Source organism: Rhincodon typus, chromosome 32, assembly GCF_021869965.1.
Source record: "Rhincodon typus isolate 14 chromosome 32, sRhiTyp1.1, whole genome shotgun sequence".
NCBI lineage: Eukaryota > Metazoa > Chordata > Chondrichthyes > Orectolobiformes > Rhincodontidae > Rhincodon > Rhincodon typus.
The window spans coordinates 10,642,704-10,660,150 of NC_063363.1; the positions used below are offsets into that span (position 1 = coordinate 10,642,704).

The 17,447-nt window shown below is 39.2% G+C and overlaps 1 protein-coding gene across 1 annotated transcript in view; it reads right to left on the bottom strand.

The window, feature by feature from the left end:
• Nucleotides 1–12,238: 12,238 nt before the first annotated feature.
• Nucleotides 12,239–17,447, bottom strand: part of LOC109938883 (proprotein convertase subtilisin/kexin type 7-like) — a 48,817-nt gene continuing 43,608 nt past the window's right edge. Inside the window, exons 8-10 of the mRNA XM_048615364.1 lie at nucleotides 17,043–17,247; nucleotides 15,211–15,313; nucleotides 12,239–13,533 (exon numbers count right to left, since the gene is read on the bottom strand). Coding sequence (XP_048471321.1) covers nucleotides 13,389–13,533; nucleotides 15,211–15,313; nucleotides 17,043–17,247 — 453 coding nt within the window. The 3' untranslated portion in view covers nucleotides 12,239–13,388. The remainder of the gene's footprint in view (nucleotides 13,534–15,210; nucleotides 15,314–17,042; nucleotides 17,248–17,447) is intronic.

Here is a 17,447-nt window from a genome sequence, read left to right on the forward strand (position 1 = left end):
ATCTTTAATTGTAATTCATTGTGTGGAGCTGTGGTTATATAGCAATCTGACTACGCAGCCAATCACAACAAAGAATTCTCACAGACAGACAACCAGCAAAGAAAACTACTAAAATCAAATCTCTTTAAAAATTGGGTTGAGACATTATACTCTGAAATATCATTAAAAGCATTAAGGAACTTAACCTTAATGAAGACATTTAATAAGTTCCACAAAGAAGCCTCATTGTCTCCAGGCCAGACCTGTTGTTCAGCAATAGTCATTAGACAGATCCCCAGTTCAAAACCTGTTTACACCCAACAATTTTTTTTTTTTTTTTTAAATTCATTCATGGTGTCGCTGACCAGGCAGCATTTATTGCCCAGAGGGCAGTTCAGAGTCAACCACATTGCTGTGGGTCTGGAGTCACATGTAGGCCAGACCAGGTAAGGATGGCAGTTTCCTTCCCTAAAGGAGGGGCATTGGTGAACTAGACTGGTTTTTCCTGACAATTGACAATGGATCCTCGGTCATCATTAGATTTTTTACTTCCAGACATTTTGTTGAATTCAAATTCCACATCTGCCATGGTGGGATTTGAATCTGGGTCCCCAGAATGTTGTCTGGTCTCTGGATTAACAGTCCAGTGATAATACCACTAGTCCATTGCCTCCCCCATGTGTTATGTGTCATGAGAACATAAGGAATGGGAGCAGGAGTCGGCCATCTGGCCCCTTCAAGCCTGCTCTGCCATTCAATATGATCATAGCTGATCTTTTCCTGGACTCATCTCCACTTTTCTTTCAGTGTCACATTTCATGGGGCATCTGAGAGAGATGTGAGAGCCAAATTAACATATTTTGTTGATAACTGATAGTGGCCATACGTATGCACACAGAACGGTGAGTGACAGGATGTATATGTTAATGTGCAATTGGGCAAATGCTGAAATTGTGGTCAGTTTCAGGTCGCTTAAAAAAAACTCACAGGAGGCAAAGTCAAAAGAAGCCTTGAACATCATGAGCAGAGTTGAACTTTTAAGTGGCAGGTAACATTTGCCCTACACAAGTGTCACATAATATGCACCTCCAGCAAGAAATTATTTAACCACATCAGCTCCATTTACAACGGTATGATCGTTGTTGAATCCCCTCCCACCAACATTCACCCCAGAAAATCTTAACTGGAACAGTCTGCAAATGTAGTAACCACTTAAATAAGTCAGCTTATGGGTAGTTTACAAGAAGTAATTCAGCCCCGGACTTTCCAAAGATTCACCAGCTATAAAGTGCAATTCAAGTGTCAAGAAGGGCCGGCCCTCCTGGACAGGTACAGTTGCAAAAACACTGAACAATAGCCCAGGTCATTAATGAACTGCCTTCAACAGCAAGGCTCACACCTCTTTTTATTTACGTGTGGGACATGGGTGCCACTGTCTTGGCTAGGATTTATTGACCGTCCCTATTTGCCCTTGAGAAAGTGATGGTGTTCATAGAATCCCTACAGTTTGGAAACAGGCCCTTCAGCCCAACAAGTCCACACTGACCCTCAGAGTATCCCACCCAGACCCATCTCCCCATAACCCACCTAATCTACACACGATGGGCAATTTAGCATGGCCAATCAAATTAACCTGCACATCTTTGGACTGTGGGAGGAAACGCACACAGACACAGGGAGAATGTGCAAACTCCACACAGACAGTCGCCTGAGGCTGGTGCTGTGAGGCAACAGTTCTAACCACAGAGCCACCATGCCGTGAGCTGACTCTTGAAATGCTGAAGTTGACATGATGTAGGTAGACCCACAACGCTTAGAGGAAGTTCCAGGATTTTGACCCAGCAACACTGAAGGATATAATTCCAAATTGGGACGGTGATTGACTTGGAGGGGAACTCGTAGGTGATGGTGTTCCCGTATATATTTGCTGCCCTTGTCTTTTTAGATAATAATGACATAGATTTGGAAGGTGCTCTTTTCCAGCCTTGGTGAATTTCTGCAATGAATCTTATAGATAGTGTACACCCTGCTGCTACTAAGCATTGGTGGTGGAGAGAGTGGAAGTTTATGGATATGATAGCAATCAAGCATCTGCTATGTCCCAGATGGTATCAAGCTTCCCTTACTGAATAGTCTCATCGATTGTGTTTCCTAGTAACTAATGTAATATGCTGCATCTGCACTATTATTTTGATGTTACTCGAAACCTCTTAATCCACCCCTTAATATAAGCACAGAATCAAGAACCAGAAGGCCTGGATCATCACACAGCACTTATTCTGAAACTGCTCATAAATGTGGCATTAGAATACCATCTTTACAGTTAACTGTTGTTTTGTCAATGTGCTCATTCAAATAGTGATTGTTATCAAATGAATTTCTCACAGTGATTATTTGATAGAGCAAGAAACTTGCAAAAGCTGATAAACTGAAACAAAACCAAAAATGCAAAAAGCTAACAACATCTGAAGAGAAAAGACAAATGAAGACTTATCTCCATTTATCAGACATATCTCTGATGTTGCAGTGTTTTCTTTTGCAAACCCTATTTAATGCAGGAAAATCATGTTGGTATGATGGTACCAAACTTCTAGAGTGTTGTTGGAGTTACACTCATCCAGACAAGTGGTGTTCATTCCTGACTTGTGTTTTGTAGATAGATAATAGGCTTTGGAGGATTAGGGGGTGAGATAGTCAATTCATGATTCATAGTCTCTGACCTGTTTTATTAACCGCTTTATATGGCTACTTCAGTTCAGTTTCTGGTCAATGGTATACCCCCAGGATGTTGACAGTGGGGGACTCAGTGATGGTAATGTTGCTGAATGACAAATGGCAAAGATTAGATTCTCTCTTGTTGGAGATAGTCATTATCTGGCACTCATGTGGCGTAAATGTTACTTGCGACTTCTTAGTCCAAAGCTGGATGTTGTCCAGGACTCGCTTTATTTGTTCACTGCTTCACTATCTGAGGAGTTGTGAATGGTGCTCAACAATGCTGAATATCCCCACTTCTGACCTTATGATGGAGGGAAGGTCATTGATGAAGCAGCTGAAAATGGTTGGGCCTGGGACACTACCCTGAGGAACTCTGCAGAAATATCTTGGAGCTGTGATGACTGACTTCCAACAATTACAACCATCTTCCTATGTATCAAATATGACTCCAACAGAAGCTTATCTCATAGTAATTGATAAATTAAGGTAACAGACAGTGAACTATGGACTTCTTTCAGAGTATTATAGTTTAGAGCTTGTATGCATAAAGGACCATAGCAATTATTCCTTTCCTGATACCCTACCGACCCCTTCCAAATGTTTCTGAATCCTATCGCTCAGTACAGATCATCTGTACCACTTATCTACATTCCTGGAAAGAGACCAATCATCCACTATGAAGTGAAAAGTCTACAGTCACAATATAATATTTCATTTAATTTTTAATCTTGTTTCTTTAATGCACCGAGAATGCCTGGGTTAATTTAGCCTTTAAAAATCTCTTAACAATGGCTTATTCTGAAAGAAGTTTCCAGGATCTCTGGTGAGCCAATATAAAAGCTCAGTGAACCTTTCCACAAAAATCATATATCAGGAATGTCCAAACTGCGACCTTCCCACCACCACTTTTTCAAGTCTAGCAATCCATCTTTTCAAAGGCCCAGATATCTCACACCTATTTCGAATTTCAAGAAAGATCATTGACCAGAAATGTTAACTTCGTTTCTCGCTCCACAGATGCTAGCAGGCTTGCTGAGTATTTCCAACAGTTTCCAGTTTTATTTCAGATTTGCAGCATCCAAAGTATTTTGATTCTGTTTCTTAGTCGCTGATTCATCCTCTTTGAGTTTTGTGGATCTGGAAGTTTGGAAATGGCTGCTTGTTTTGGTGGATGAATTTTAAATTGGAACGTCAAGATCTGGTGTATCTGCAGCTCGGAATACATGATTCAGACCACACTCCTGCCAACTCCATAAACCGATTGGGATCTTCCTCACCATATGGCATGGGTTCTGCACTGTGTTAGTGCCTTCACGTCTCACTTTCCCTCAGGAAGAATAGGAATTTCTTTAAAAAGGCTTTCAACATTTACTGAATGAGTAATAGAAACTGCAGAAGATAGGAAAGCTTTGTGTTCCAGTTAATGTTCTTTTTTGTTTAACAGAGCTAACCACACACAGATTAAACATTTTAGTTTCTGTTCCAATGCACACTACCTTTGTGAACAGTACCTCCTCTTTAGCGATTGTTACCTTATTTGTTGATTGTCAATACCTTGTCTTATTTATTCATTGTTGCTTTAAATGCAGACCTCTGGCAATGTTTCACTTGCCCAAATCTTCTCCATTCACATCCGAGCATTTTAACAGGCTCATACCTAACTTCCTTTGTCCAAACAATCACCACAGATCACTCTCACATTCCAAAGGTGCAAGTTGCGGTATTGTAACCTATCCAGTGTCTTTCTGAGTTATGAAAGAACTTGCATTGATATAGCACCTTTCACATCTGTCATGCCAAAGTAGTTTACAGCTAACAATTCTCCTCTGAAATATTTTAATTTAGGAAATACAACAACCAATTTGAAAACAGTAAGATCCCACAAGCAGGAATGTGCTAATGGCTGGCTAATCTGTTTATAATGGTATTAGTTGACGATTCAATCATTGTCATGCCACCAAGGGTAAGACAGCTGCATTTCTTTAACAGAGCCCAATAGCAAGATGACTTTAATGTGCAGACAGAGTATTCAGTTTAACAGCTAATCTAAAGGTATTTGTTTCATTAACCTCACCAGGCTATAGATCACAGCTGAGTTCCTGTACTTTCTCACATTAGCCATTATGCCAAGGAATGCTGGTTGATTGATCCACCTCCTCGTATACCTGAAGAGCCGAGACCATTTGTAAGACTAACTCGGCAGAAATCATCTAACTTAGTACAAGTAACAATTAAATCAGAGACTTTCCTGGTCAGGGCATATCCGTTAATTTCTAAAGAAAGAAGGTGTGGTAGTATTTTGGACTTCTGCACCATGTCTCTAGGTGCCAATCATTTGCTTTTGAAGGCAGTAGGTAAATATATCAGCCTCCAAAAGATATGATCATCTGAATCTGGTCTCTTGAGCATGCACTAGTTTAATCATTGAAGCAGCCATGCCTGGCTCTGAGGTCTGAAATTTCCTTCCTACACCTCGTTTCATAGAATCCCTACTGTGTGGAAACAGGCCCTTCAGCCCGACGAGTCCACACCAACCCTCAGAGCATCCCACCCAGACCCATTCCTCTAATCTACACATCCCTAAATACTATGGGCAATTTACCATGGCCAATCCAATAACCTGCACATCTTTGGACTGTGGAAGGAAACTGGAGCACCCAGAGGAAACCCATGCAGACACAGGGAGAATGTGCAAACTCCACACAGACAGTCACCCAAGATTGGAATTGAACCTGGGTCCCTGCTGCTGGGAGGCAGCAGTGCTAACCACTGAGCCACCGTGGCATCCCCTGTGACCTCCTCTAAAACACTCCTTAAAACCTATCCCCTTTGACCCAATCTTTTGGCCACCTACCCTCATGTCTCCTTATGTAGCTTGGTTTCAAATTCTATGGTTGATTACTCCTGTGAAGCACCTCTGATGTGATAGGTGCTAGATGAATGTAAGTTAATAGTGGTGCTGGTTGAGAAGGTCTAGTGGCATAGAGTAGAAGAAGGGAGGCAATGTTGGCCCCGAAACCTCGTCAATTTTTGTTGTTCTTCAAAGAATCCCTTAGAATTGTTCACATTATCCTGAGCAGGCAGAGAGGACTTCAGTTTGATGTTTCAGCAAGAGCCCAGGGTCACTCAGGACTCATTCCACCTTTAAAGAGCAAGATAGTTTAGGTGCCAAACCCCAGGACTGAACCCTTGAACCCACAATTATCCATGTTACATCAATAATTGCTAGCAAAAATTACAGAGACAAATCCAGGAAAATAGATTGTTTTAATTCTACAATTAAAAAATGCTGAAGAACCTAAGCAGGTCTTGCAGTACCTTTGGAAAAATAAAACAAAGTTAACGTTTCAAGTCCATTAAAGATGCTTTGGAATTCTTTTTCTTGATTTACTGATGTTGGCGTCACTTTTATTATTGTTTGAATGAAGCATTTTTAAAATGTAACTGACTCTCATTTCTCAGGTGATGCTAAAATAAAAAAAAAATCTTACTTTACTTCCCTATTGACCATTCCAGAACAGGAAAACAAATGTGAGGAAAGACATGGAGTCATAGAGATGGACAGCACGGAAACAGGCCCTTCGGTCCAACCAGTCTATGCCTCATGTCTTTTTCAAATCTCTCTCCTCTCACCTTAAAAATGTGCCCCCTACTCTTGAAATTCCCCATCTTAGGGAAAAGGCAACGACCATCAACTCTATCTATACCTCTCCTTATTTTATAAACTTCTTTCAGGTCACCTCTCAACCTCCTACGCTCCAGTGAAAGAAGTCCCAAACTATCCAGCTTTTCCTTATACCTCAAACATTTCATACCCGGCAACATCCTGGTAAATCTTTTCTGAACCCTCTCCAGCTTAATAAGATCCTTCCTATAACTGGGTGACCAGAACTGGACTCCAGAAGAGACCTCACCAATGTCCTGTACAACCTCAACATAACATCCCAACCCCTATTCTCAAAGGACTGAGCAATGAAGGCAAGTGTACCAAACACCTGTCTATATATGACTCAAACTATAAAGAATTATGTACCTGCACCCCTTTATCCCTCTGTTCTACAACATTCCCCCAGGCCCTACCCTTAATTGTATAAGCCCTACCCTTGTTTGTTGTACCAAAATGCAATCTCCTTGCATTTATAAGATTGAACTTCACCTGCCAGTTTTCCCATTGACCCATTTGATAAGATCCCTTTGTAATCTTAGAAAACCTTTTTCACTGTCTATATTGCCAACTATTTTGGTGTCATCTGCAAACTTACTAACCATGCCTTCTATATTCTTATGCAAATCATTTATATAAATGACAAAAAAAAAAGGACCAGAACCGATCCCTGTGGAACACCACTGGTCACAGGCCTCCAGTCCAAAAAGCATCCCTCCATTATTACTCACTGTCTCCTGCTGTTAAGCCAATTATGTATCCAATTGGAAAGCTCACCCTGAATCTCATGTGACCTCACTTTACTAATTAGTCTACTATGCTGAACCTTGTCAAAGGTTTTACTAAAATCCAAATAAACAATGTCTACTGGTCTGCTCTCATCAATCTTTTCAGTAACTTCCTCAAAAAACTCAATCAAGTTTGTGAGACATTAAAATTTGCTTAACTCCAATTAAAAACATTAACTTTTATAGAAGGTTTATCCTTTTCCATAACCATTTTGAAACTAATAGAATTGTGATCACTAGGCCCAAGGTGTTTCCCCACTTTTACTTCAATCACCTGCCCTGCCTTATTGCCCAAAAGGTCTAATTTTGTTCCTTTTCTAGTAGTTGCATCCACATATTGAGAAAGAAAATTTTCTTAAGCACATTTATCAAATTCTTCACCATCCAAACCTTTAACACTATGGTAATCCCAGTCAAAGTTTGGTAAATTAAAATCCCCCATTATTACAACCTTATTATGCTTACATATTTCTGACATCTCCCTACATATTTGTTTCTCAATTTCTCTTACTATTGGGGGGCCTATAGTACAATCCCAAAGAGATCTTTCCTTTCTTATTTGTAATTTCTACCCAGATATTTTCACTGGATGATGTTTCAGAAATATCTTTCCTAGTTACAGTAATGTATTCCTTAATCAAAAATGCCATACCACCCTCCTTTCTTGCCTCCTTTTCTATACTTCCTATAGCATCTAAAAATGGGAATATTCAGTTGCCAGTCTTGTCCATCTCTCAGTCAAGTTCTGTATTAGCTATGATGTCCCAATCCCACGTTCTTAAACATACCTTGAGTTCATCTGCCTTACCTGTAAGGCCCCTTGCATTGACATAACTTCAATTTAGTTCTTCAGAGTTACTACATACTCTGACTCTCTCGTTTTCCTTTCTAATTGACGTGCTCACCTCACATTCAGAACTTACCCCACCAATCCTTCCACTTACCCTGCTACTTCAAATTCCTCCACTCGCCTTCTCGATCAGTATAAAATCTCCCTGCTAAGATATTGGTCTCTTTCCAGCTTAGGTTGGAGCCATCCTTTTTGAACAGGTCTTTTCTATCCCAAAAGACATTCCAATTGTCCAAAAACCTGAATCCCTGAACAGTACACCAGTTCCTCAGCCATTGATTTATCTCCTTTAACCTTTTATTCCTTCCCTTGTTTGATATTGGCATCAGGAGTAAACCAGAAATCACTACTTTTATGGTTTTTTAAATCTTCTACCCAACATCTCATATTCACTGTGCACTGCTTTAAACTTTTCCCTAAAAATCTCATTCCTACCAATGTGTACAATAATTTCTGGCTTCTCAATCTCACCTTTAACAATATGTTTGAAACATTTAGAAATGTCCTTTATCCTCACACCAGCAAAGCAACAAACCACACTAAATTTACACTCGCTGCCACAGAATCGCCTGTCTGTGCCCCTGACAGGAGACTCCCTTATAATAATAATTCTATTAAATCTTATTAAACGCTACATAACATAAGAATTGTTCCAAGTGTCCAGTAACTGACAGACCCTTCCTTTTTCCTTGGAGAGACTATCCCCTTCAACTGTTCCAGAAACCAAATATCTATTTGATAGAGGAATAGCCACCAAAGACTTTTGAACTTCTTACCATTCCTGACAGTCACCCATCTATCTGACTGATCCTGCTGGGTAACAACTTCTCTAAATCTACTAGCCATCTCACTCTGTACCTTATACATGGCCTTAATAATATTAAGCCTAAAAGAAGAAAAAGATGTTTCAGTAACACCTTATATATAAAATAAACCACCTTTCATTACCTACAGAAAATAATGTTAAAACAGAAAAAAATTAAGAATATATACATCAACCATAAAAATTAAATAAAATCAACCACGTAGCTGATTAACTGAATAAAAATGATAACTCTTCAATAAATTCCTCCAAAAAAAAAGCTTCTCCAGAGCCGACCATGCATAAGACTCTCCAGAACAAAAACACAACTCCATATTTATCTATTTATTTAGATATACTATATAAAACTAGTCCCAATTGCCAGCATTTGGCCCATATCCCTCTAAACCCTTCCTGTTCATGTACCCATCCAGATGCCTTTTAAATGTTGTAGTTGTACCAACCTCCACCACTTCCTCTGGCAGCTCATTCTGTACATGCACCCGTTCTATAATTTATCTTTCCACTGAGTGGGATTCCAATATTGCAGATAAAACCAGGAATGATCAGAAATCAATGGCTGTTCTCCCAAATGTGAATAATACTTACTACAGTTCCAATATAGATGAAGTAATGAGAGCAACTCTAAGCTCAGAGCCGTATATTGGGTAAGACTGTTGCATACAGAACCAATCATGCTTATTTTAACATTGCACATCAGAGTATTCAGACACCCTGTAGTTTTATCTTCAGTTTATTAGCTCATACCAGTCTGAAGTCCAGCAGAAATTAAACTGAATATTGATCATTATCATGGGTTTTGTACCAGCATTGTCCTTGTGTAAACACTCAATCTAGGCATTCCAGCAACCAGCCTATTCCCATGGTTCTGCTCATAATAAGTACGAACTTGCCCTTTCTCTTTAAACAATCTGAAGTTTTGCCACAATCCTTATACCCCAGAACAGCCACTTGGCTGAAATCCATTCCTTGATCTGAGTAAAACTTCAAGAAACCTGGCCTGACCCAGAATTGAAACCAATAGCTTCTTTTGAAATTCCCCAATTGCACGCTATGAAAAACAAGGAGTGGACAATTTCGCCTCTTAAGTTCGCTCCACCATTCAACTCATAACATTCTACCTCAACTGAGGGGAAAATGTAGGAGATTGGCAATAGGTAACAATGTTGATGTTGTAGCCATTGACACATTAGTCGACATCCAAATCTTGTATGGGATATGGTTTCTCTCACTCACCAAGACAGTGTTCAGCATTTCAGGACATTTGCAAGCTATGTTCCACGAGAGGCCATTGGACTAAAATGTGTATCCTCTCAGGAAGCTTGCACAATGTAGGGCAGTGAACACAAGATACTCTAACTGCTTACAACCAGTCTGACATGTACGCTGGCATTACGCATCTCAAATGCCAATATGAGTCCTTGGGATGAACATGTGAGACCCTCTACATTGTAGAAGCCAAAGGACTTTCTAGCAATCATCTACCAGTATGCACAGATCTACATATTCTCACAAATTATGGGCAACAAAACCCATCATTTGCAACACCAATCTTATTCATTCACAACTGCTTCCAGTGAATTAGCATCCTTCTAGAAGTGCAGTGACCAATACTGTGTATAGTCCTCCAGATGCTGTCTCACCAATGCCCTGTATAATTGAAGCACAACCTCGCTAATCTCACATTTTATCCCCCTCACAACAAACTTATTAAGTTTCTTGATTACTTGCGGTACTTCCATCCAATACTTTTGCAATTCATGCACTAGGAAACCCAGATCTTAGATTATAGCAAACTCCCACAGATAACACAGCAGTGGCTAGCACTGCTGCCTCACAGCACTTTGGGTTTGATTCCACCCTTGAGTGACTGTGTGGAGTTTGCACATCCTCCCCATGTCTGCATGGGTTTCCTCCAGGTGCTCCAGTTTCCTCCCACAGTCCAAAGATGTGCAGGTTAGGTGAACTGGCTATGCTAAATTGTCCCATACTGCCCAGGGATGTGCAGGCTAGGTGGATTAGCCATGGCAAATGCAGGGTTACAGGGACAGAGTAGAGGGTTGGTTCTGGGTGGAATGCTCTTCAGAGGTTCAGTGTAAACTTGATGGGTGAAATGGCCTGCTTCCTCACAGAAGGGATTCTATGATATAACACAATTATCTGTTTTCATCCTGTTGGTGGAGCGTAAATGTTGACCAGGATGAACTTCTGCACTCAGATATCATGGTAACATCCTCCTCCGAGAGCAGACAAGGCCCCTATTTATGGACTAATTTGAAAAGGTCCCACCTCCAACAATGCAATACTTGAATATCAGCTAAGACTTTTGTGCTCAAACTGGTAATTTTGAGCCTCCTCTCATAACTGCTCAGGGTATGCACAGTAGAGGGCTAGTAAATTAAGCTTCCTTTAATTGCACAGCAACAGATTTTCCAAAGTAAACAGGATGTTCTTGAAGTGTCACTGAAAAATAAGCATAGCTTTTAAAGACTCAGTGCTGACAGTTAAATATGGAAAGTGCAAGGAAATTAGCAATGATTGATTGAAGTGCAACTTTGCCCAAAGATAATTAATGTTGCAACCAATTGCTTTAATTGGAAAAATAGAAGTTAATAAAGTCTGTTCTTCAAAGTTTTCAAATTATTGAGGGATTAACTTGACTAAAAATACAAGTGTTGTTTACATGAACATAGACGCTTTTCAAAGGATTTGGGAATAGATACTGCACGAAATATTGGATGAGTTAAAGCAATATATAAATGAGTGTGGTTTTTCATATGTCATGTGTTATAGCATCAATCAATAAATATTTTGCACTCACTCAAAACCAGTTATGAGCCACAGAAAGGAGGTGGTTGATGGACAGCTAGAAATTGACAGCTTGTAAGATTTACAAACCTGTCGAATTAAAAAGGTTTTGTTAGAATACCACGCACACGAGTTCCAGACTCATTTCTGAAATTTCCATTGAAGGTGCTTTGAGCCTCCCTAATGCTTTGGCCGATACTGATTCCTCAAATTGTCACCGTTTTCAGCTCTTAGAGAGTTTGATTGTTACATCGGAAAAATGCAAGGAAACAAGTGAGAACACATTGTCTGACAGCAAACATGTTGCTATTTGTGGAATCCTGCCGTGTACAAATTAAGTGTATAGAAAATACAGCAGTTATTTCAAAGAATTACTTCAGTGGGAGATTTGTATAATCTCCCTAGTGTAGGTAATTTTTTCTCCTTAAATGAAAATTTCAATAGTTCGGATAGGTGGTAAACAGTTCAGTAATTCCATGCATCTTTCTCTACACAACCTATATTGGTCACCCCATGAAACAGCCCAGGCTGGAACAATCAAATCTCTCACATCAACATTTGAAGGACAGTGTCAGAATTCATTACCTGATTAATAAAGATGCCATCAATTCTCCATCTCAAAACTTTTATTTAAGTTGTTATGGTTTCAAAATGACAAATGTACAAAATTTAGGGCTAAATGATTCAGAATTTGTTTTAACAAAAATAATGTACAACATAATTAAAGAGTAATTCTCAGTAGGGACATTTTATACAAGACTTGTTTTAGAAACTTGCACTTATGACCATAAATGGATCTTTCCCATAAAGAAACCTGCTAAGAAAACCAAAAAATTACAGATTAGCCCCACTAACTAACTCTATAGCTATTCACTGCTCCCACCGTAGATACAATTGTTGCTTAGCATCAGAGTTGCATGTTGCTAGTTAACCTTTCTTTCTCCACTCCTTGTGCAAGTTATTTTTTAAAAAATATTTCACTTATAGTAAACTTGGATAATTTTTTGGAAATCAAAGTTTACCAGCAAGTAAACAACATCCCCCAGTGTCCATGATGAGCAAGAGGGTGAATTTTGGGAAGGTAACAATCAAATGCAACAAAGTAAACAGCAAAAACTAGTTTTAAAAATTAAAAAAAAAAATTGTTGGAATGGCAAGGTAATCATTTCAGGAGTTTGTTTTGAATTTCTTTGGCCATTTACACAGAAAACATTAAATCTTCTTTATTATTTTATTGAAATTCATGCTTTGCTCAATTATTCCAAAATGTCTTTCAAATTATAATGACTTGTTTAAAACATTTTTTATAGCTCTTTTTGAAAATGTACATTTTTTAGTAACTAGGCAGATTGACATTAAAAAAAAAAATAAAGCAGACTGGTTAAGCCACATGAACAATAAGCCTTGCCAACACGCTCTAATACACTTGCACAATTCCACAAAGATGGTTGAAATTACAAGTTAGCAATGTGACATGCAGTTCTTGGCAGTCCAGGGTGGGCATGTAGATTTTTTTTTTGTCTTTCAAATCATTCCAAATTAAAGCCCATTTCAAAAGGGGTCTAAAAACTCAAAACTGTTGTTAAGATAAGAAATGCATTTATTTTAAAACTGCCAAATAATAAATAACTACTACTCATCTATATCTCTCAATTTAGGTCATTGAAGGTTTAGTGTTGAGCTGTTTGGACTTATTGTTGACTTTGAAATGGTAAATTCATGCTTTACAGAGAGAAAGAGTTCAATCGATATTGTTATTTAGCTAATGATCTGTCTGGTTTGTCCATAGCCAACCATCCCAGCCTGCGACGCTCCTTGGTTGCTTCCCATTTGCAGGCCAATAATGTTCTTCCCCTGGGCCAGTTGTTCTTCTGTGAACTCTCGCTTATTCTCTTGTGCTTTCCTGAAACGGACAAAAAGCAGAGAGAGAGTTACAGCCGATAAAACACACCCAAGGCAGAGGCTCCACAAAAGAACAATTCCAAAAATCTCCATGGTTTAATGGAATTGCTCTCCAAACAATTTTGAAGTGAACCAAATTAAAATTTTATCTAAAAAGAATGCCAAGCAGTGATTAAGGCACTCTACTGTTCAAACTATTGCAGATTACAGATTGTAAAATAAAGTTCTATGTAGAAGCTCATCTAGATCCCAAACAAAAAAGATTCAAATAAAAAAATGACTATAAAAAAGGTGTAAAATAAAGTCATGTCACAGCTACTGCTAAAAACTCCATGTTGCAGTCTGGATTCAACTGGTTTCATTTTGTACATGCTGTTACCAGGCAGAGGACAGGGTGTGAAGTGAAGAAAAACCTTTACGCAGTGTTGAAAGGTTTGCCCCAGTCCTTATCCACAACAACTGGAAATCTCGTTAAACAAAACCTAGACTAGATCACTCATTGATTTGTCCAGCACCCCAAAGATTTGGTGTCTCAACATTTTTAAAACATTCCAAAAGAAAACAAAAACTCAAAATAAAAATATCATTTGTTACATTGGTTTTCGAAAGCCAAAGATTGGGCATGCCTCAACACACCCCCCAAGTAAAATACACCACGAGTACAGGAGAAAACCAGGTTAATGCTGGTTGTGTGGTTTACTTAGGGCTGAATAATGTGTATGAAGTTTGTACAATGACTTCCACGTAATGCACCACTGGTATTCACAGTTGTGCTTAGGCTCTTTTGTCCCCCCCAGTTGTAGGTGCAATGATTGGAATGAGGTCAGCCAGGTGGACATCATAGAATACGAGTTTCCTAATTGGGGCTGTTAACCTGGTCCAATTAGGGAACTCATTCTTTGAGGTCCACCTGGCTGACTGTGTTCCAATCATTACAGCAGGTAGCAGAAATAATATAAAAAATAACTACTACTCATTTCCTAATGCAAGTAAAATACCTATTTCAATAAAACTAATCTTACATCAACCCACAAGTTTACGCTGGTTGGTTATCCTGTCATAAGATCTGGAATATAAAGTGATCACAATCAATGAATAATCTGAAAAGCAAACAATGCGTTCTCATGAATGTCAACAGATTTCAAATCTAGTTTGAGGCAATTGAAAAACAGGGCTGTGGGGGTATTGGAAGGTTGGAGACAGCGTAGAAATTTGGTTTTACAATGCAGGATCAATTTCTGCTGCTGCAAAGATTGAGATACATGTTGAAGTTACATGTTTTAGTCTAACTTTAACCAATTTCCAACTTTATGGATACAAATAAATAATGCACACTTAGTTTTGGTTGTGAGCCCATGATGGAGTGTTTAAATGGAATAATTCACCTACTTGTCAGATCAAAAGATTTCAGAGGGATGCTGCTCAAAAATGCTTGTGCATATACCCTTGATTAATGCATAAAAGATCAATGGCATAACTTATTCCAGCAAGTGCTCATTATAATTCAAGAGGAATATACTTGGTTACAAATTCCACAAGTTCCTCCATTTCTACACTCATGGGAGAATATATTTTAAGTGGTTAGTCAAATAATTGCTCCCTCAACCACTCATTTTGTGTTTATAGCTGTCGTGGCAACAAGCCTGTTGTAGTTGACCATACGGAGATGCCTACTCACTTGTGGAACCAGTTTAGATCACCATGGTAATGCCCATCATTTCTTGTTACAGCAATGCTTCCCAAAGCCATGAGGGTTCTCTGAACAGCAGCCATATCCTTTGCTGTAAGGCAAATAAAAAGTTCTTTTAAGCATGTTCACTGAAGATATTACATCAATACAAAACTGAGCCAGCAGGATGGGATTGACACATGATGCCACACTAAACAAACACTGGCTTAGGAGGTGCACCCAACAGCGACAGAATTTTAAACAGAGCATTTGGATTCTGCAAACTTTTGTGGCTATTTAGAGAGGAAACAAAAAGATAGTGGATATCCAGTGACAGCTTCCAGCACTACAAATGTGTTTGAATGGAAACTCAACTGAAAATTAAGCATTTTGGGCAAAAGGATGACATTTATCATGGTGGTTCAGTGGTTATAGCACTGCTGCCTCACAGCACCAGGGATCTGGGCTTGACTCCAGCCTTGGGCATCTGTCTGTGTGGAGTTTGCACATTCTGCTTATGTTTCTTCCAAGTGCTCCGGTTTCCTCCCATAGTCTAAAGGTGTGCAGGTCATGGTAAATGTATGGTTACAGGGATAGGATAGTAGCATGGGTCTGGGTGGGAATCTCTTCGGAGGGTCAGTGTGGACTTGACAGGCCAAATGACCTGCTTCCAAACTGCAGGGATACTATGATTATTTACCTTAAGAAGTTTATTTACTCTACTGTACATCAATATAATCAGATATATATATCTGCAGTCTTATTTAAAATCTGGTTACTCAGTTGGTGGATTAGGCATTATATGCAGACAAGAATCAATTCAGTCACTGAAATTTTACAGTTGTATTGAAAAACATTCCTGTACATTCCAGAAAATACTGCCAGTTTCTGCAGTTCTTACTACAAAAAATAAAGTTGAGAAGATTAAAATAAATATCAGCAGAAGTCGTAGGCTGGATTGCTAAATACACTCAAAGTAGAGACTTGTCAAGAGTTGACATTTACTTCAACCATGTGTGTAATATTCATTGGATAGCCAATGATGCAGGGCTTCCCAAATCGTGGACTGCAATCCCCGAGTAGGTCACGAGACAAATTTAAAAACAGTGATTTCTGAAGCAGCAACAGCTTCGATTGAGTGTCAACAGATGCGAGGCCCCTTTAACTCTTCTTAAAATAGTGAGTATACCTAACTGAACTTGGATCTTGAAGATAGGATTTCCTGTCTTAAAATAAAAGTAAAATATAAAACCTGCACGTCTCAACGTTTTAAAGTATATATTAAAAAAAAACCAAACCCTCCTCTCAAACTCTCCCCTACCCAACTATCTGGCTCTCACCGTGGGGTGAGGGTATTTTAAAGCTGAAAATGATCAATGGTAGAATGCAGCCTGGCTGTCACTATTGTGCTATGTGGATTTGCCTCATCTTCATTTCATTAGTGAAGGAACAGTGCTGATTTGCTGATGTTACTTTGGTTATTTGCAATTCCTTCACACCCACCTTGAGAACATTTGGTGTCTGAAGGGGAAAAAAAAATGACTACCAACAGGAACCCAAGCTACTCTTCATCTGGGAGGCCTGGACAGTGTGCCATTCTCCAGACTGAGTTCACTTACAAGTGTCTCTTATTTAAGATGAAAGGGAGGGGGGGTGAAGAGATAAAATTAATGACTGTAGAAGAGTGTGTTATAAACAACAATACCCACAGGTAAACGTTTCCAAAGCCAGCACAAAATAACAATTCAGAACATTTTAGGAGATGCTCCCAGATTGTCACCAAGTTCATCATTAAATAGAGAAGGCATGACTTCAAAAGTACCATTACTGCCCATACATACATTCCCACAGATCCACAGTCTGGAAGATGTCAGTTTTGTTGACTCCATAATCTTCAGCTGCCTTCAGAAACCGCGACACCTGTTCCATTTGTTTGAAAGCTTTGTCTGTGTCCTGAATCTTCTTAATGGGTTTCTTGTCCTCAGAATAGAGGCTGTTGATCAGGAGACTCAGTACCTGTGGGAGGATGTACTTCAGGTGAAACTGCTATAGAAAAATCAGAGCACAGCTACAATTTGATGACTATGCAGACACCAATAAACTGCCTTGCTGTGTTAGTGTCCCTACCACTGAACCAGGAGGCCTGGACACAAATCCCAATGCTCCAGAGGTATGTCACATCATCTCTGAACAGGGTGATCAAAATATCTACATTTTATTGGAACACATGCAAGGAAATCAAGTGT